Source organism: Typopeltis vanoorti, chromosome 6, assembly GCF_054136105.1.
Source record: "Typopeltis vanoorti isolate ZY-2024b chromosome 6, IOZ_Tvanoo_1.0, whole genome shotgun sequence".
NCBI classification, from domain to species: domain Eukaryota; kingdom Metazoa; phylum Arthropoda; class Arachnida; order Uropygi; family Thelyphonidae; genus Typopeltis; species Typopeltis vanoorti.
Window position 1 is genome coordinate 16444607 of NC_143554.1, and position 22317 is coordinate 16466923.

General features: G+C 38.1%; 1 protein-coding gene across 2 annotated transcripts in view; it reads right to left on the reverse strand.

Moving 5' to 3' along the window:
• LOC150105310 (neprilysin-2-like) overlaps positions 1-22317 on the reverse strand; it is a 493284-nt gene that overhangs the window by 143255 nt on the left and 327712 nt on the right. For both annotated transcript variants that reach the window (XM_090394688.1, XM_090394687.1), the window contains one exon: positions 6911-6975. In XM_090394688.1, coding sequence (XP_090250814.1) covers positions 6911-6975 — 65 coding nt within the window. The remainder of the gene's footprint in view (positions 1-6910; positions 6976-22317) is intronic.

Sequence of the window (22317 nt, forward strand, 5' to 3'; positions counted from 1 at the left end):
GTCATAGAGTATATCTGTCTCTTAGCATCCTGCTCTCACTTGACATTCCCCTCATCCAATCAACACCATCCTCCAAAACTGCTACACTTCCTAATGTTATATCCATCTCCACATCATGGTAATCTTGCCATCAGCAGGGGCATGCCAAGGGTATTTGCCGCCCGGGTGCAAACTTTTATCGGCTACCCCTAATACTGCATTGTATAATCCAAATTAGATATTAGCTACATAAAATGCTGCCCTTTCAATGTTGCCACCTGGGTGCGGTGTACCCCTTGCACCCTCGGGTTGGCGCGACCCTGGCCATGAATCATGCAACTCTTATCTCTCTGCCAACATTGACTTGCTTCCAACACACTACTCTCTCTTGCTGCTATTCAAATCAATTATAGTTATATCTACATCACTGAGCTCTCCCCATTTCCTACATTTTATGCAGACATGCATTTCCTGGTCTGTTACTAAACCTGGGATGCAAACATACTGCAAGCTACGAAATGTTGTAGGATACTGTGCAAAATGTAGTTATTTAATGCCGGCCTGGTTGACCGAGTGATTAGCATATTTGCTCTCCAGCCAAAAGTCTGCAGGTTTGAATCCCACCATGGGCATGGATGTTTGCGATTATCTGTGATAGTAGTGGTGGTAGTCGGTGGTAGATGCCATTGGTGTAGTTGCGGTTCATTCTGTCCCCACCAGTCAATACACCAGTTGGTGGATTGACTGGTGGTGGTGACATAGTTGTAGAGTAGGTGCCCTCCCTCGATGAGTCTTTTGACTCCCTGGAGGTGTCAGGTAATAATAGTAATAATAATAATAAATGGTTGGGGGCTGAGTGATAAGAATCAGCAAACTCAATTATCATCATCTTCAACAACCATGGGTCAAATGCCCGTAGATGTCTGCTGCCATCTTGATATGATTCTTCCATTGCATTCTATTTTGTGCAAGATGACTCAGTTTGTGTATAGAGTTTCCGCACCATTTGACAATGTCATCGCCCCATTCTCTGTTTGGTCTTCCTCTTTTGTTCCTTCCTTCAATCATTCCAAACAGCATTCCCCCCCCCCCAAAAAAAAATAAATAAATAAACACTAGAAAATTTTCCAAAAATCTTTTCCTAATTAAAATTAATTTTTTTATTGATGTTGTGCTGTGTCTTCTATTTCTATACTATTTATGAATTAGTAGTCGCATAAGGTGGGAATACCCTATAACTCTCCAGAATCATGGCCACTGTGAACACAAGGTGAATGAAGTAGTGCCGAAGCAGACCAAGCACTACTTAGTTTGCCCAAGCTGGGCCAGAGGAGATCATGGGTGTCATGTATTGGCGATCGCTGCAGATGCTCAGTCATAGGTCGTATGCAATGCGAACTGTGTATCCTCAAATCATCCACTCAACTCGGCCCCCAAGATTAAATCATGAGTATAAAAAAAGTTTAAATCCCGAGTGTGCCACTGTCCAGAACTGATCTCTACTTTTTCCATGCAATGGAACTTAAGTAGAACTGGATTATGATATGACGTGTTGATGTCAAGATGTTTCATCTGCATTATCATATTTATAAGGAAAGAAGAGATATAAATTCGATCAACATGGGTACCAATACCTTGATCCATGTATGCGTAAGCCTGGAGATTAAGATTGCAAATCCTCCATATGTCTATTAGTGAGTTGAGCATTATAAACATGTTGAGACATGTTTATAACTGTGCATATATCCCCTTGTCCATTCTTGGGGTCTCCTCCTATTTTGTCTAATGTGAGGTTTTCAATACAATTCCAGTCTCCCGGTGATATGATGTAGTGGGCACCATATAAATATGGCTCCAATTCCTGTTAGAATTTTCATCTAACTGTTCCAGTGGATGGAGCATAAACATTTATAAACCTTATTACACATCCACAGTATTTCCAGTCTATTGTCAAGTTTCTCCAATCTGCATGCCTTTGGATATTACAGAATGACTCAAGGAGGAAGCAAGAATAGGAACTCTTACTCCAGCCCTGTGAAATCTTCCAAAGTTCCAATAAGAAAGAAGTGGATATCTGTTCAAGTTTTTATATCTGCAGAAGTATGTTTCTTGGAAAAACAAAAACCTGATATTCAGTGTTTCTGTATAATTTTTTGTTTAATTTGCCTGTGGAATCCTCATACATTTAATGAGGCAAGAAAGGAGATGCTATGATTAATGATGTGTCAATGATGTCTTTAAACTTCTAAATTTTGGATGAACCTGTTGAGGTATTCAATCTGTGAAGGAGCAATTGTGCAGACTGCTTCTTGTAAACTGTTTTCCAGTTTTTTACAGTTGCTTTTCATTATCTCAATTTCATGCCGATCATTCTTGATTTGGAAGCTAGTTATTTTCTTTTCACGTAGATGATAACTGTCCTGAGAAAACTTTGAATCAGTAAATTTTATTATATTTTCTTTAATTGGATCTCTCAGTTTTGCTTTATTAGCATGAGATGGTTCTTCATAGTCCATAAACTCTCTGAGCCTGAAGAGTTTTCATTTGATGATCCACAACCTTCTCATCTTTACATTTTTTATTACTTCTTTTTCTTAATTTAGATGTAGTTCCTTTTTTAATTTTTTTTGTTTATCCTCAATTTTTTTATTAATTCATCTGTAATTTTTGATGCTCTTTCCTGCATATTAAGTTCTTTCAGTTGTCTTACTTGCTTTTCTGTTTCTTCTCCAGTTTCTCCTTGTAGAACAGTTTTTTGTTTTTGCATTTTGTGTTGTATCTGTTAAGATGTCATACTAGGTTCATTACTGGTAATTTCAACTGATGCTATTCCATCTATATTTGACTGGGAAAGTGGCTCTTGGAGAGATCGAAATTTGGGACTAATTTCTAGCTGATTTGGTCATGCACGTTTTTGTGATTTTACCAAGTGTAGTTTGTTTAAAAGAGCTATCATTATTAGACTTAATTGGAAGATCCGGGAACTCTTCATTATGCCTCTCTGATATATATATGTGTGTGTGTGTGTGTGTGTGTGTGTGTGTGTGTGTGCGCGATTTTTTTTGGCTCTACCAGTGCTCGAACTCTTTCAGCAAAAGTTCTAAAAGGACAGGTGTTAACGCAGTGTTCAGAATTTCGCATTTCTGATAGGATTTGAGACACTGATTAGCAATATGTCTGATCTCCATGCAGTTGAAACATTTAGATTTAGGGCAGTTACCACCCAAGTGATCATAGGAAGCACAATGCAGGCACTGCCTTTGTACTCCGGGAGAGTTTACTTTAACTCGGGTTATACTGAAATTAACAAAATTTGGTACAGGTGTATTCATATCCACTGTGAAGGTGACATCACCAGAAAACCAGTTTGGATCTTCACCTGATAAACCCTTTTGTATGTTACTAATCTTACCCCATTTTGAAAATGTCTGTATAAGAATTTCATTACTGATCTCCATATATTTCATTGGAAATCTTTCAATTTTTACTGTTTTTACCTGATTCCTGTCCATTACAGGAATAACTGTGCTTCCTTTAAAAGTAAAACCCTGTAAGTTTCTCCCTTGTTTACACATCTTAACTACAAATAAATATTTCCCTCTGCCATACAGGGTGAAAGAATAAATCTTATTAACACCAACTATCTCTTTTAAAACGTTAGTCAGTCATATCGCTTCTTCGCATCCTGGAATTTCAATTCCTAGAGTTCACACCCTTGGAGGAATTGGTACCTTTATCTCAGGTGGGGAAAAAGACTAAAATCTCTGTGTTCGATTGTAAGAGATTAAAAAAAAAAAAAAACTCTTTCAATTGTAAGACTTAAATAATCCATGATATAGAAATAATTCTACACCACCAGCAAATGCTCTATTTGAGCTACTATAAAATGTTGGCTGTGATACCACCAATAGTAATCCTGTAATACAGATATTAACTGTATTACAGCAATCTTAATATTTATGTAAAAAAAAACAAAAAAACAAAAGAAATCAAAGTACTTATCTTGCCAAAAACTGAGATGTCATCAGTGGGAGCCAAACCCAGGTTACTGAGGTTTCATCAGCAGGAGCCAGACCCCCGAAGTGATACCAAGGTTGAAGAAGTAATGCAAAAGTCATATTTCCACATACAAGTAGCCAAAACATGTCACACCTTCTTACTAAAATACTCTGGATTAGCGATACTTGGTTATACTATAAATTATAAATGCCAAGAAATTATATTCTTGGTTTAATCCTTGACTCCAAGCGTAAACAAACAAAGTTTGTGCATGAAGTCCCCTCACGACTGAGCTACTTGTATATAGAGGCTAGTGACTTCACATCAATTGCCTTAGTATCCCAATTTCTTGGTATCTTTAATTTAAACTATTTACACTCAATTATAATCAAACAAGACAATGTTCCCTCAAAATTTAAAACAAACAAATTTAAAAAAAACTATTATTTTATGCCGAAACTTATCTTCTTTTCTGCCATCTCACTAATATAAACTTTTCCTCCTGATGGAGACCAATAATTTTTTATTTATTATTATTGTTTTACTTGAAGATATTAAAACTAGAAAGAGTAAAGAACAGATTGAGAATGAAGGAGAAAGTATATTGAGAGAAAGAAATCAATAAAGCAAAACCATACAATTCCTTTTCATCTTAAAATCATAAAATAAAATTAGTTTAATCCTTTATCCAAGTGTGAGCAAACAAAGTTTGCGCCTGAAATATCTTCAGGACTAGGGTAAAGTGATACAACACCAGGGCAACTCGTTGCAAAGGTGGAGAAAGCTACCAATACTCCTAACTCCTGGCCCTTCCTTTAATGCATAACATTAGACATATCCGCAAGGAGATGTGTTTTGCATTATAGGAGATACTGAGTTAGGAGTGTTGGTAGCTTTCTCCACCTTTGCAACGAGTTGTCCTGGTGTTGTATCACTTTACCCTAGTCCTGAAGATACTTCAGGCGCAAACTTTGTTTGCTCACACTTGGATAAAGGATTAAACTAATTTTATTTTATTATACTCTAACCAAGTGAAAAAATAAACTTTCAACATCTTAAAATCATTGCGTGAAATATAAGGGTATAGCTCTTGTATCATATATATCTTTCTATTGGTTCACACCAATAGAAAGATATAACCATCATCAGGACAACTTATAGTCTCTGCATAGTTTTCACCTAAAAAAACACTTGTCTCATACCTACAGAAATTATATGCTATGAAATGCCATGTCAGTGTATGGATGCTGACCAGCAGCTGCTTGTTTTCATATAGGGTTAGAGGATAGTGCAGAATAGGATAGTGGTGACCAGTTCATTGGAGCATCCATCAGAATATCTATAATGCAAAAAAAGTAGCATTTATGAGAAAGTGACTGGAGGAAGTTCAGTGATGGAGAGGGAACTTCTATTAAAGCAACAATTTCCTCCTGAATACAATCACTATCTACAAAATCAAGCATCCTAAAAGAGTTTAGGGTGCACATCCTCAAATGTGAGAACAATATTCTAGGGTTGGTTGGATTTCAGATTTATAAAGTGTCAGAAATTGAGCAGAAGACAAATGATGTTTCAAATGAAAAGAAACTAAGTCTTTGGAGGCTGTTCAGTGACACAAACATTATTATTTTCCCCAGATCCCCAATTAGCTGTCTTTATGACATAGGGTCTCCTGTAATGAGTCACTGATTTAACACCGAAGTCGCCTATGTCATACACACCATACCAACTTGTACATCTTTATCATATCACCCCTCTTCCTCCTATCCATTGCATCTTCTTAACCTTTCTTCACTCTCAACATTCCAGAGAAAACAAACTACCTTAGTCAAATGCCTCTGGATACTTTCCAGTATCTTTTCATCTTTCTGAAAACCAGATGACCAAATCTGACCACAATCATCCATATGTGGCCAAATCAAGGCCTTATATAATGGAATCAGAATTCCCTTAAGTCAGTGTCCTCATCATCATTGCCAGAATATGTTGTACTATCCTCACAATTTTGGAAGTGTGTTCTCTAAATTTTAGATCCTTATACACCATCATCTCAACATCTTTTATTTCTGCCACCTTCTTCAATATATATACCTACCAAGAATAAACTCTACATCTCATCTCTGTTTTCAAAATCTTAAAACCTTGCATTTTGCAACATTGAACTGGCATCCCAACTTCCATGCCCATTGACTTGGTCTGTTTAAGTCCTCTTATAAAGCCACAACATCTGTTCTACTCAAACTATGAGGAGTAGAACAGTTGTTGTGACTCATATTCAGTTGTTTGCAAATGATGTAAACAACTCATTATCTCCATTCAAATCTTCCCCAATATCATTAACATATAGGTTAAATAACAGTGGTCCTAAAACAGATCCCTGAGATATACACTAGTGACTTTCCTATTCTGAGATATTGCACCTCATACGCTTCTTCTTCTGCAGATTGTCCCACTTAAGTAGGGTCACTGTTTTTAATGAGTCTCCTCCACATCCTCCTGTCTTTGGCTGTAACCACATCCAAGTTCTTCATCCTGAAGTCCTTTTCCACCAGCTCCCTCCATCTCTAAGATCTCCTTAGAGATGGAGGGAGCTCCATCTCTAAGGAGATCTTAGAGATGGAGTCTGGCTGCTTTCTGAAGAAGTTAGCTAAATGAGTACTAGATGGTTTTGCTTAGAGAATGATGAAAAAGGTAATGGGTTGCCAGAAGTGGTTCTGAGTGCACAGTGAACAGGTTTAAGAAGTTGTTTGATAGGCATTGTGTGAATAATGGTAACTGTGAACCTGTGGTGATAAGGCTTAGAACTTTACGGAAATGCTCAGATGATGGTGATGATAATTATAACAATAGCAATAAATCAATGTAACAGGTGTATGTTCCAAATAGCATTTGCAACCTACTCCATAGGTAACAAATGTGCATATGAACTTACCAATGCTGTTTTCTATAGCATTGTAATAGGCATTCACCACTGCTGCATCAGAGCGTTTCTTCCAGCTAAAATATTGAATAACAGTTACAGATAAATAAATTGTATATATATATATATCTCACATGCACATACATACATATGCACATACATACATACATATTCATGTTCATAGAAATAATGAAGGTAATATAACATTTTTATTTTTGATTAATATTTGGCTAATTTTAGTACAAGATAGTGACATAATTAAAATGACAACAAAATTGACAAATTTGTAAATTTTTAAAAATGGAGTGAACAGTGATATTTTCACTGGAAAAATCAATACCAGTATCAAAATTTAGTTCAAATACACAGTTTTACTAACATTCAATGCTAAAAATTCATTTTTTTGCTGTTTAGTACTTTGTAGATTCTCCTCTTGCCTTTATTACAGCTTGACATTGGCAGGGCATTCACAAAATCAATTTTCTAATGGATGCATTAGATTAGATTAGACTGTCAATGCAGGGTTCCATACCCTTATAATAGCTTATTGCAGCTCCAAAAGTGTTTTCGGCTTCTTGTGTATTTCAGTCTCCATTTAGTACCAGAGATTAAGAACTGCTGTAAAAGTTTGCGCTAGCAGTATTATTAGTGTGGGGGATTTTCATTTGCCTAAACTTAATTACGAATTCATTATTATTACACCTTAGAGCAGTACCGGCAGAAAACATGGCAGCGGCTTTGTCATTCCATGATTTTAATTTAGACTTCAGTTGTTTCGTTAAGTGTGAGGTGTGCTATATGTATTCTTTCGATGACATAAATGATTTGTGGATGTTTAGGGTGGATGGAAGGAGGGTGTGTGCAAAGTGCGACCTGAACGAGGAATTGATGAATTCAAATATGAAATTGATGACAGAAAGTGATAGTAGCGAGAATGTCGTGGAGACAATGAGTGCACATTCGAAAGAGAAGGATGGTGTGAAAGAGAGGCGAAAGAATGTTAAAAAAATCAGTAAAAAAGAAAACGAGTGATATAAAAACCGTAACGGATGTTAAAAAGGATGAAAGTGAGGCAAGAGTGGTGGAAGGAAATGAAACTGGAAATGGCGTGATGCAAGAATCGAAAGTGGAAAAAATCGAAAGAATGAATGATAGCGAAAGTTGGACGTATGTCAAACCGAAAGTACGGAAACACAGTAGGATGAATAAGAGTGAAAGTGAGAAGGGGGGGTAAGAGTTATAAAAATTAGAAAGATTGAATGATAGAGAGAATGTGATGCAAGATTCGGAAGTTGAATTGCATTGGATGAGGAATGAAATTAAGAAAATTCGGGTAAAAAATATTAAAACAAATCTTGATGGCACAACAAAGTTAACGAAAGACGAGCAAGTGGCGTTGTATGGCGACTCCAATATCAAAGGTGTGCTGGATGATAGGATTCATAAGGTATGTTTTCCAGGTGGTAAAATGAGTAGCGTGATTGAGGCATTGAATATGAGGAGGGAGCGAGCAAAGGAGTTAATGGTTTTAATTGGTACGAATGATTTGACAGAGGACAAAGAGAGCATCAGAATGGATATCTGGAGACTATTTAGAAGGAAAAAAGAGAATAGTGTGACAGGAATGGTGGTCAGCGTGTTGCCTAGGTATGACTGTGGTGAGATGAGGAGGGGAGCAAGGATTATGAATGATATGCTAGCTGAAATGTGTGAGGAGACGAGAGTGCAGTTTGTTAATATGTGGAATGAGTTTGAGAGATGAAGTGAGCTGTATGGGAGCGATGGCTGCATTTCAGTGGTTATGGTGTGAGTCGCTTGGAGAGACTGCTGCTGGAAGATAGAAAAGTGAGTAGAGAGAGAATGAATCAGATCAAGAGGGGAAGTGATGTAGAAGAGCAGAAGAGTAAGATAGGAGAGACTGAAGAGGTGGTTATGAATGAGGAAGTGAGTGGTATGAGTATAGAAAATGAGAGAATGGGTGTGCAAGAATAGCAGGGAAACAGGGAGACTCAGGGTGAACAGGGGTACACAGTGTGAGAAAGGCGGATGCTCCGAGAGGAGGTGAGAGCATGTGTAGAGAGGAAAGGAATGGGATGACCTGGGAACAAAAGGAAAGGTGCAGTTGTTAAGGAATTGAAAAGGGTTTTAAAATGAATAAGCAGAAAGGGAAATGGCCCCAGTCGAGCATTGAGAGATCACATCGAGTGGGTGGTATCAGTGGAACTAGCCATAGATCCAGATATGAGCTGTTGTGTTTGTATACAAATGCTAGAAGTATAAGAAACAAGGCAGATGAAAGGGTTGCATCAATTGTGTCTGTTCACCCAAACATTGTCGGAATAAGTAAGACATGGTTGGAAGAGGACGACATCCTGACAGGAAAAGAGAGGGAAGGGTATAGTGCTATTGATGATAGAGAAAGAGTTATGTCCATACAAAGTAGAGATGCAAGAAGGAAATAGTGCCAGTGGTTTTGAGGCAGTATGGTGTGAGATAGAGGTCAATGGAATCAAATACTTGGTTGGATGTTGTTATAGACTAGGTAATATGGATGGTGGTGATAATGAAATGTATAATCAAATTAGCCAAGCAAATAAGAAAAGGGTGATTGTTATGGGCGATTTTAATTATGGCAATATAGACTAGAATGATGAAATAGAAATTGGAAGTAAAGAAAATGAGTTTGTTGAGTTTTTTGAGGGATAACTATCTCAGACAGTATGTAACAGAGGGCACACGAGGATTCAGGGTCTTGGATTTGGTCATCTCATCAGAGGATGTAATTATAAATGAGGTGTCAACTCATCCACCAATTGGTGAGCGTGACCATGAGGTGATTACCTGGGCAGTTACCAGCAGTGTGAGGACCTCTGTGAGAAAAGGGTATATTTGGAACTACAAGGGGGGGGGGGTGATTATGAAGAGCTCAGGAGACAGCTTGCAGGTGTAACATGGAATGAGGAGTTAGCTGGAAAAGAGATCAATGCAGCTTGGGGGATTTTCAAAAACTATCTAGTAGATGCAATGTCTAAATGTATTCCAAGGGTGAGAAGGTTAAATAAGGTAGTTGTGATGTTGGAAGTTTATTTTTCACTTGGTTAGACTATAATAAATTTAGTTTAACCCTTTATCCAAGTGTAAGCAAATAAATTTTATGCCTAAAAATATCTTGAGGACTGGGGTAAGGTAGTGCAACACCAGGCAACTCCGAGCAAAGGTGGACCAAGATCTCATCACTCCTTTTCATAAATATGACCTCTCCTATTGCTTCTGCCTTAGAATCTCCATGTTTGGGTCTGCCTCCCACTGACGAGACCTAAATAAAGGTTGAAACCGGTCTGAGTAGTGGCCCTTCCCTCAATGCATAGCAGTACATATGTCTGCAGGAATATGTGCTTTGCATTATGGGAGATACTGAGACAAGGAGTGACGAGAGTTTGGTCCACCTTTGCTCGGAGTTGTCTGGTGTTGCACTACCTTACCATAGTCCTGAAGATATTTTCAGGCACAAACTTTGTTTGCTTACACTTGGATAAAGGATTAAACTAAATTTATTATAAGGTAGTTGTGAGATGGATGAATAAAGAGATAAAGCATGCGATACAGGGAAAGAGGGCAATGTAGAGGCAGCGTAAGAGAAGTGGAAATAACCTATTCCATGAGGTCTACAAAGACCAGGCAAGGAGTGTGACTTGGTTGGTGCAGGTAGCAAAAGAGAGGTATGAACAGCAGTTGGCTAATGAAGCTAAAAAGAATCCTAGGGAGTTCTTTCGATATGTAGCCAGAAAAAGAATGAATGATTATGGAAGGATGACATTGATAGGAGAAAATGGTATAAAGACAGCTGTTGCAGAATGTGTGGTGGAGATACTTAATGAGCAGTTCATAAAAGTCTTTCAATCTTGTGAATGTGACTACATGGAGAGATTCAGAGCAGTAGATGATGGGGAGGAGAGACTGACTTAAGTGAGCAACAGGTGTATGGGGAGTTGAGTAAACTAGATGTTAATAAGGCTGTGGGACTTGATAATATATCACCACGTATTCTGAACGAATGTGCCTGGGTGTGGACACCTGTCTTGACATATTTTTTTAATACGAGTCTTGCACTCGGTCAAGTTCCTAAGGAGTGGAAAGAGGGCAAGATTGTGCTACTTCATAAAGGAGGTGATCGAACTCAAGCATCAAATTATAGGCCTATCTCTGTGTCAGGTATTGTGGTTAAGTTGTGGGAGAAGCTTCTGAGAACTAGGATCCACAGTTGGGTTGACAACAATGGCATTTTCTTTGATGGACGCCATGGATTTGCTAAACGGAGGTCATGTTTTAGTAACCCACTTACTTATTACATTAAAGTGACTGCTTCCTTGGACAGACGAGAGAGATACATAGTGATATATTTAGATTTCGCAAAAGCTTTTGATAGAGTACCCCATGATAAATTGATAGTCAAACTAGAGCAGATGGGGTTGGATATTAGATTAGGGCATTGGATTGGAGACTGGCCATCTGATAGGTATCAACAAGTAGTGTATGGGGGAGCGATATCCAGGAAAAGGAAAGTCACTAGTGGAGTGTCTCAGGGGTCTGTTTTAGGGCCATTACGGTTTAACTTGTATATTAATGATATTGGCGAAGATTTGGATGGAGATATTCAGTTGTTTGCAGATGATGCAAAGTTGGGACGAACCATAAAGAGTAGTGAAGATGTTGTGGCCTTGCAAGAAGACTTGAATAAATTGAGTGATTGGGTACGGAAATGGAAATGTGAGTTCAATGTTGCAAAATGTAAGGTTTTAAAATTTGGAAAACAAAGATGGTATGCAGAATTTATGCTTGGTGAGGATATATTGTTGGAGGTGGAAAAATAAGAGATCTGGGGTGATAGTGGATAAGGATCTGAAATATAGGGGACACATTGCCAAAATTGTGAAGACTAGACAAAGCCTTCTGGGAATGATGCGGAGGACACTGACGTGTAGAAGTAGGGAGATTCTTCTTCCTTTGTATAAGGCTTTGATTAGGCCACACATGGATTATTGTGGCCAGATTGGGTCACCTGGTTTTCAGAAGGATGAAGAGATGTTGGAAAGGGTCCAAAGGTGACTGACTAAGGTAGTTTCTGACCTCTGGAAAGTCGAGTATGAGGAGATGCAATTTGCCGAGTCCGTGGACAGGAGGAAGAGAGGAGATATGATAGAGACCTACAAGTTGGTATGGGTTTGTTATAGGATCAGTGCTGGAGAAGTTCTACAGAAAATAGTGGGAGATCAGGGGAGAACCAAAGGTCATCCCTGGAAACTGTATAAAGAAAGTGTGAGTAGGGGAGTTAGAGGCAGGTTTTTCTCGTGCAGAGTTGTAAATGATTGGAAAGCCTTGCCTGAGAGTGTGGTGTCTGCAAGGAATTTGAATGTGTTCAAGGCATGGTATAATGAGCTGTGTGTGTGTGTGTGATAAAAGGACCTCCCAGATGAGTTTTTGACTCCCTGAGGTCTTGGGGCAATAATAATAATAATAATTCTCAATGAGGCTGAGATCTGGATCTGTTTCCTGGCCATGGTAAATTCTGAATCGAGTGTTCATTGAACCACTTATTACTTGCAACAAAAAACCAAGGCTTTTTTAAGTACTAAACTCAATTCATATGAAACATTTTAAGGTTATAATAGCATTACTTACACTTTATTGCCCTATGACAAGGGTCAGCGTTATCCTGAAAGATGCAGTTCATCATTATGGTAAAGTGGTCTCCTCTGATAGTATGGAGCAATTCTTCTTCTAAAATTTTCTGATATACTTGTGCATTCACTGCATCTTTTGTGAAATGCAAGCAAAACACCATGATTCGACATGCAGTCCCAGACCATCTGACTGGCTGAGAATTTGACCGTCAAAACAGGGTCAGGGTTGAATTTTTCCACTGAACGTCTTCAAACTGTGTCTGCCATCGGCGCCCTGCAGGTTAAACTTTTTCTTGTCAGAAAAAGTTTAATCTGCAGGGTTGCCGAGCCAATCTCATTATTTTTTGGTTAGCAAGGGCTTCTTTTTAGGACACCTGGCTATCAGACCCTTTCAAATGATTCTTCTCCTGACAGTTAGAGATCTTTCCACAACTCCTGTTTGTTCCTCCCAATCCTGTTTCAGTTCTCCATAGGACGCACACCAATTTTTGAGGCATAACCACTTCAGAATTCAGTCTTGGCATGGTGTTGACCAGCGTTTCCCAGATTTTTCCTAAGACAGAACATTTCACAAATCCTGAAATTTTCATGGAACACCTTGATTCATTTGTAATGTATTAATACATTATAATATTAATAATTAATTATGGCATAATCATAAAGAGTATTAGTACACTTATGTATACGATATGACATGTTGACAAATATAAAATTACATTTAAATCAGTTATCAATCACTGGACTAATGAAATCTTGTAGCATATTGTAGTTTCCTCAGGCTAGCATCATTAAATTAATTTGTGCTGATTTTCATTGACATATCCCATTTTGATTACCAAAAATTTATAATATTATTATAAGTACTTACGAGTGAAGTGAATGCAGACTTTTTCACCTGTGTGTTGGTAGTCTTCCCCTCCTTTTGTACATTCTGGAGATCATTTTGTAGGCTGGAGGTGGATGAATCACTATCTGTTGCGTCCCAAACACCTTCAATAAGAGATTTCTAAACACCAAAATTAAATAAAGTGCTTTGTCTCTTATTCATATTAGAATTTAAATCTGTATTCCTATTACTTTTAAAACAATCACGGCACTCCGGTTTCAGAACAAGCACTTACACACTGCAATACTAACTTGCAAAGAAAGTGTTCAATATTACTAGATTTGAAAACCGGATACAGACTACCTTGATCTTCAATTTCAGTGGAAAAATTTTCTTTATACTTCCTTACTGATTGGTCACTAACATTTACAACACAGATGTTATTTCGTTCAGTTTTGAGAACAGAGGATACGCCACCCATTGTTGTAATCGGCTTGCAGGCAATTTTTATCACCGGTCATAAAAAGTGGTATTCCCTTTCCCAAATGTTGAAAGATTTCGATGAGTGAAAATTAACAATAATTCATGAATATTTCCATGTTTAAAAATATGCGGCTTGGTCACTGACATTTGCAACCCAGATGTTATTTTGTTCAGTTTTGAGAACAGAGGTTACACCACCCATTGTTGTAATTGGCTTGCAGGCAATTTTTATGACTGGTCATAAAAAATGCCAGCCTGGCTGGCCGAGTGGTTAACGTATCCGCTCTCCATCCAAAAGGCTGCGGGTTTGAATCCTACCATGGGCATGAATGTTTGTGATTGTCTGTGGAAATACTAATGGTGGTGGTCGGCGGTAGATGGCATTGGTATAGTTGCGGCCAGTTGGTGGATTGGGTGGAGACAGAGTTGTAGAGCAGGTTCTCTCCCTCAATGAGTCTTTGGACTTCCTGGAGGAGTGAAATAATAATAATAATAAACAGTGGTATTCCCTTTCCTGAATTACTTCCATGTTTAAAAATACACGGCTTGGTCACTGACATCACGGAACACTTATTCGCTTTCTGCAGAACACCAATTGGGAAACCCTGGTGTACACAGTGGCTTTCTTCCTGTCCCCTTCTTTTCAGCAGATCCAGTTTCCTTCACTTTTGACAGCTGCCATACCACCAGTAAATTAACTACAAGACACCCTTTTCACTATTTCACAAGAGGAATAGCCTTTTTTTTTTATTCAAAACTTGATTTACACTTTTTCTAGGAGGTGTTAACTGCATGTAACTAGCCATAGCGATCCCAGCAAGAAAATGCGAAAAATAGCTCTTGCTGTCTAATTATAGCATAAAAAATTCTGATGTAATAGCAGCAACTATTACATTATACAGAAATCCATGGGAATGATAGATGATGTAATATAACAAAATATCTAATGATAAACCAATGAAAATGACCATTTAACTACTAAAAACTATATATTCATGTAAGGTAATGTCGTTTCTATGAACATGAGAGAGAGTGTAAATTATATGGACTACCTATAATTTAAAGCAAACAGAATTACACACATTTCAATCACAAATAAAAAATTATTTTGTACTCTAATAAGTGACGAATGAAAATTAAATATCTTAATACCGAGAACTACAATGTTTTGTTTGATTTATATTTTATATTTATTAAGGTGACTGATTTAAGGTAGTTAAGACTTAATATTGTATATTTTTTTCTATTAAAATACAATTCAAAACCTTTAAACTATGTCTGATCAGTAAATTTTCTGAATTTCAGGAACTTCACCTATTTCTTTATAAAATAAACTCTGGTAAAGGAACATTTCTGAAAACACATATATGCAAGAAATTTAATAACATTTGATTAATGCAAATATCAAGATCTGAAACTAACAGATCATCATCAGTGAATAAGCAATTGAAAAGGTAGAGTAATCCCATACAATTCCCCCCCCCCCCCCTTTCAACAGACATGAGCCTCATGCAACAGTGATGCCATATGACAGTTCGTAAGGTATAATATATAATAATTTTTTTAAAAAAATTACTGCTTGCCATTAATAAGGATAAGACTCTGCAAAATTTCAGATAAAGAAGGACCATCATTCCAGTTTAAGTAAAGGCAGTGTAACAGCATTTCAGCACTCACTTTGCACAATCTGAAACTTAAAATGACATCGATGTAGCAGAGAGAGAGAAATCTTGGATTGGAAGATACTGTGGTCCTTGTTCACTCCTTGTTGTGCCAGACCAATTGTTGACTGCATCGATTCACCTACTTAGTGAATTGCTCATTCATAAAAAATTTTTCTGATATAATAGTTAGCTTTGATTTTAGAATATCTCTTCACAAATGTTCCTCTTGAGGATATACTACATCTACTTTCAGAAGCATTTCCACAAGATATAGTGAAATTATTTGACTTTATTATGCACTCTGGATATTTTATTTGTTAAAATACATTTTTAACAAGACTGGTTACAGTCGACTTTCATCATGCTACCTAAAAAAGCAAATGCGAAATCTTGTAATGACTATAGAATGATCAGCCTAATGAGTCATGTTCTCAAAATGTTTCTGAAAATAATTCAAAAAAGAACACAGAGAAAATGTGAAGACACTATCAGTGATATCCAATTCGGCTTTAGAAATGGTCTGGGAACAAGAGAGGCTCTTTTCTGTTCTCAAATCTTATTCCAAAAATGTATTGACCAAAACAAGGAGGTATTCATTTGCTTCATCGACTTCAAGAAAGCATTTGACAAAGTCCAACATACTGAAATGATTGCACTATTAAAAAGAACTGGATTAGATGGTAAAGACATCAGGATCATTGAAAACTTAAATTGGAACCAAAAAGGTATTTGTTCAAGTTGATGACATTATTACAGACTCCATTAACATCAAACGAGGAGTAAGGCAAGGCTGTGTGCTGTCACCTCTTCTTTTTAACATACACTCAGAAGTCATATTTCAAAATATCTTAAAAGGAAGAAAGGAAGGGATTAATGTAAATGGTGAAATCATCAGTAACATCTGATATGCTGATGACACAGCTCTCCTGGCTGACAATATTCAGGACCTTCAAAATCTTTGGGAACTAGTGAATGAAGAGAGTGAAAAAATGGGATTAAAAATAAATATCACCAAAACTAAATTCATGGTCATAAGCAAGAAACCAATTCTTAATTCAGCACTTTCTTTAAATGGGAAACAAATAGAAAGAGTGGCAAAGTTTAAATATCTCGGATGCTGGTTAAATGAAGATTGCAATCCAGAAATGGAAATAAAAGTTAGAATTGAAATGGCAAGAAAACATTTTCTCTTGATGAAATCAACACTGTGTAACCGCAGTTTAAATTTAGAGTATGCATGGTTAAATTCTATATATGGTCTATACTTCTGTATGGTGCAGAAACTTGGACCTTGAAGAAAACATAAATAGAAAGACTTGAAGCCTTTGAGATGTAGTTATACAGACGAATGTTAAAAATTACATGGACAGCAAAAACGTCCAATCAGAAAGTGCTGGAACAAATGGGGAGATCACATGAACTTTTAGATACCATAAAAAGAAGGAAAACTGCATATCTTGGTCACCTACTTCGTAATGAAAAATATAAGATACTTCAATTGATTATAAAAGGGAAGATAAATGGAAGAAGAGGACAAGGAAGACACTGTCTGATGCCTGCCAGCCAAGATTTTCTTAGCTGGCAGACATCGGACAGTGAACTGGCATGATCTTTGAGAAACTGCTCAGAGTAGCTGAGAATCACTCAAAATTTGCCAAGGCTGACCTCCGATAGGAGATGACGCTAAAAGAAGAAGAAAAAAGTTTTACAGTCAAGTTTAAGGGACTGCAATGGGAAGTCCATGTACTCATTAATGTTTATTTAGAACATTTAGAAGACATCTTTTTCTCATCCATATACTCTCAGCCTTCATTTTGGGTTCATTATATAGATGACGTTTTTGCTATCTGGTCCCATAATGAAGAAACATTGCCTTTTTTTTTTTTTTTAATCTAATATAAAATCCACATCCGCAATTAAATTTACTATGGAAATGGAAAAAGACAACAAATTATCCTGTTCAGATATTCTACTCCTCTGCTCACCATCAAGAGGACTAATTACTTCCATTTATCAAAAGCCAACTTTCACTGGACACTACATTCAGAAGTAATAAGCTTACCATTCATCACAGATGACTGAAATTATAAAAACTTTATTATGACATGCACATACTATTTGTTCTATGCCTCAACTATTACAATAGGAACTCTTAAACTTCAAATGATACATGAAACTCAATTGCTCTTCTCAGAAAGGATCACACAATAGCTTTTTAATTCCTCTAATCCTAGCTCAAATAACAAGGAAACAGTACATCAAGTTCCAATCCCTTACATTTCTGGCATCTCAGAACTCATTTTCAGAATCTTTAGGAAATACAATTTTGTGGCTATAAATTGTATTTCTTAAGAAATATAATAACTTATACAATGAAACAGAAAAAAATTATAATTATAATAATTATTATAATAATCTTCTTCTTCTTCTTCTGCAGCTTCTCCCACTTGTGGGATCACTGTTGATGAGTCTCCTCCACATTCTCCTGTCTTAGGCTGTCACCACATCCAAGTTCTTCATCCTCAAGTCCTCTTCTACCAGCTCCCTCCATCTCTTCTTTGGCTGCCCACGCTTCCTCCTTCCTTGCAGATGGAGGAATCCCTCCTCATCACATGACCAAACCATCTAAACCTTGCCTCCTGTATCTTCACTCCTAAGTTCATAACTTTCACTGTTCCCCTCACATAGTCATTTCTCAGACGATCCTTTCTGGTCACACCGTACATCCACCTAAGCATTCTCATCTCTGCTAAAGCCATCCTGCTGATGTTATTTTTCCTCAGGGCCACAATTTCTATAGCATACGTCATAGCTGGCCTCACTACTGTCCTATAGATTTTGCCTTTCAGATTGATCGGCACCCTCTTATCGCATAACACTCCAGCCATCTCCCTCCAGTTCCTCCAAACCGCTTGTATCCTGCATCCCACTTCCTTCTCAGCTCCTCCATCTTCTTCCACTGTTGAACCTAAGTATCTAAAGTCCCTCATCTTCCTGATGACATTTCTTCCCAGCTCCAGATCTGTCCCCTGGCCGCCGCCCACTGCGCAACAAATATACTCTGTCTTTTCCATATACATCATCTTACTTCTGCTCAGTCTCATACTTCTCTCTTCCAGTACTTTTATCCATCTTTCCAGTTTAGTTTCCCACTTCTTCTCTTGAATCTGCACACAGCAAGATGTCATCTGCATACAACATTGTCCAAGATGCAGCTTCTCTTACCTCCTCCGTCACCACCTCCATCACAATGTTAAACAGAAACGGACTTAATGCTGACCCTTGATGCAAGCCAACTGTTACTTGAAAACTTTCTGTCTGTCCCAGACAGGTCCGAACACTTGTCTTCACATTTCTGTACATCTCCTGCACCAACCTGACATATTTCTCCGGAACCTTCTTCTCCCTCAGACACCTCCAGACTTCTTATCTTGGCACTCTATCGTATGCTTTCTCCAGATCAATAAATGCCAGATGTAGCTCCTGTTGTTTCTCTCGAAACTTTTCCATCATCTGCCGTAACCCAAAGATAGCATCTGTTGTTGATCTACCAGGCATGAAGCCAAATTGTTCCTTTGCAATCTCCACCTCCTTCCTCAATCTTCCATCCAGAACCTTTCTAGGATTTTTATTGTGTGGAACATCAACTTTATTCCTCTGTAATTTTTACAGTCTTGTGCATCCCCCTTTACCCTTGTAGATGGGGACAAGAGTACTCTCCCTCCATTCCTCAGGTATATTTTCCTGTTGGCAAACTTTCATGAACAGATCCCACAGCAGGTCAATTCCCTCTTCCCCCCAGTGCCTTCCATGACTCCACTGGAATCCTGTCAGGGCCCTCCGATTTTCCATTCCTCATCCTCTTCATGGCCTCCGTCACTTCCACTCTACTGATGTTCTGCACCATCCCCTCAGAAGGCTGCCCATCTTCTCTATGAGTCCTTGCATTTTCCTCATTCAAAAGTCCCTCAAAGAATATTCTCCATCTGTTTCTTATGTCCACATCCCTCCATAATACTCTTCCTTCAGCATCTTTGATCTGCCTTACATGCAAGATGTCCTTTGCTGCTTTATTTCTACATTTTGTTAGTTGGTAAATTTTTCTCTGTCCTTCCTTTGTTTCTAATTGATCATACAGATCTTGATATGCCATGGCCTTCGCCTGTGCCACAACTCTCTTGTCTTCTTGCTTTCTCTCTCTGTCCTCTTCCAATCTTGACTCATCCCACTTCTGCTTTGCCTTCCTCTTAGCTGTCACTGCCACTTGTACATTATTATTCCACCACCAACCCTCCTTCTGCTCTCTAATCTTTCCAGATGTCTCACCAAGCACATCGATTGCACAGCTCAGGATTACTTTTGAAATATGTTTCCACCAATCTTGTACACTTTCCAGTCCATCTGAAATCCTCTCTAACACCCTCTCCCTAAAACGATTCCTCACACTCTCTTCTTTTAAGTGAAACCACTTAATTGTCTTCATCCCATGGCTTCCAGAGGTTCTTATCTTCGATCTTATTTTAAAGTCTGCACACAGCAGTCGGTGTTGCTGTGCCACTTGATCTGTTGGAATTACTTTACAATTTGTCACAACCTTAAAATGTTTTCTTCTAGTCAAAATGTAGTCAATTTGTGAACTGTTGTTACCACTCCTAAATGTTATCAAATGTCCTTCCCTCTTGTAGAAAAACGAGTTCACAATTGCCAGATCAAACGCTACTGCAAAGTCCACAACTCTCTCTTTCCTGGTTCATCATTCTCGTTCTGTGTCCACCATGCACCCTTTCACATTCTCTATTCTGTCTCCCTATGTGTCCGTTCAAGTCTCCTCCGACAATCACCATCTCGTTTTCTTCCAGTTCCCTCATTTCTTCATCTAACACGTTCCCGAACTCATCTTTCTCCTCTGCTGTACAGCCAACTTGCAGGGCATATACACATAATAAGACCACTCGTTCTTCTCCAAGACCCAATTTCATTCGCACGATCCTGTCATTCCTTCTACCCACTTCCAGTACTTCGCCCTTCATTCTGCCACACACCACAATTCCTACACCATTTCTTCCCTCGTTATTCGCTCCAGAGTAGAACAATTTATATCCATCTCCCAGTTCCTTTGCCTTCCCCCCTTCCACCTTGTCTCCTGCACACATAAAATGTTCAACTTCCTCTTCCTCATCATGTCTGCCATCTCTCTTCCCCTTCCAGTCATGCTTCTAACATTCAGTGTTTCACTCGCAACATCCTCTCCACCTGCTGGGCTCGCTTCTTTAACCGCACCCGCCCTTGATGCAGTAGTCCTCGTCCGCTTCTCGCAGCTGTAGAGCAATGTGGCTGCGTATCGCTCAAGGGGTATGCCCTAGCCCTTATATCATTTTCTCTTTGACTCATATCATAGCTAGAGCTGGCAGTGAAGTTTTACGACCGGATGCCCTTCCTGACATCAACCCTCGCCATTTATCCGGGCTTGGGACCGGCACCTATTGAGGCTAGCTTGCTTCCTTCGGTAGCTGCATAAGATGAAATGACTTAGCAAGATAGGAAAGCTTCACCCCTAGCCCTCGGATACTCTAATAGCATCAGGGGGAAGGAGCAAGGAGAGGAGAAAGAAGCAAAGAAAGAAGGGGAGGGACCAGTCTACAGAATAATATAACAGATGTATATTACATGAAGTAAGGCATGGTCAAGCATCTGGTACCTTGGGTTTGCCATGCCCATACTTACTAACAGAGACATCCTTCTTAAAATTCTACTAGAAAAAGCAATAGACAAATATATAACAGTTTCTGATAAAATATTACTCTAAGACAAATGCAATAATTAAAAAGGACACACTCACAACAGAACCCATAGAGATCCAAAAAGGAGTAATGCAAGGATGCCCATTATCTCCATGCCTATTCAACATATATCTAGAAGAAGTTGTAAAGAAAGCAATAGACAATGAGCCTGGAATCAATGTCAACGGTTTAAACATAAATAATATCAAATATGCAGATGATCTCGCCCTTCTTGCAAGAACCCGAAATGAACTACAAAAGCTGATCAACAAGCTAAACGAAACCTGTAAAACATATGACATGACAATAAATATACAAAAGACAAAAGTGATGAAAATAGGGAGGAACGGAACTACCATCTCAGCCACCCTAAATGGAGAACAAATAGAACAAGTAGACAACTTCATATACCTTGGATCAAAACTAACAAAAACAATAGATGAACTCAAAACAATCAAACACAGAATAGCGATAGGATGGACCACCATGGGAAAATTACAGAAAATCTGGAAAACAAACAAGATATCTAAACAAGCTAAAATCAAATTATATGAAGCAATAATTATACCAACAGTCATCTATGGAGCAGAAGCATGGACAGTTAAAAAAAGAGAGGAGAAAAAACTGCTGGCATTTGAAGTGAAATGCTTAAGAAAAATAAATAGAACAAGTTGGATAGAAAAGAAAACAAACAGCACAGTCAGACAAGAACTATTGTATAAAAAGACAATAATAGAAAAAATTAGAAAACAACAACTGAGATGGTTTGGACACACTGTACGCATGGATGCAGACAGACTTCCTAACGTCCTAATCAATACTTTTCCAACTGAAAAAAGAAGACCTGGAAGACCAAGAATTACCTGGCTGAAATTAATAAAGAACATCTTGGGATGCAGAACATATAAGGAACTTTTTCGAACAGCAAGGAATAGAGAAGACTGGAAGATCCTGCTCAAGAGAAGACTCAACCCGTCTTAGACGG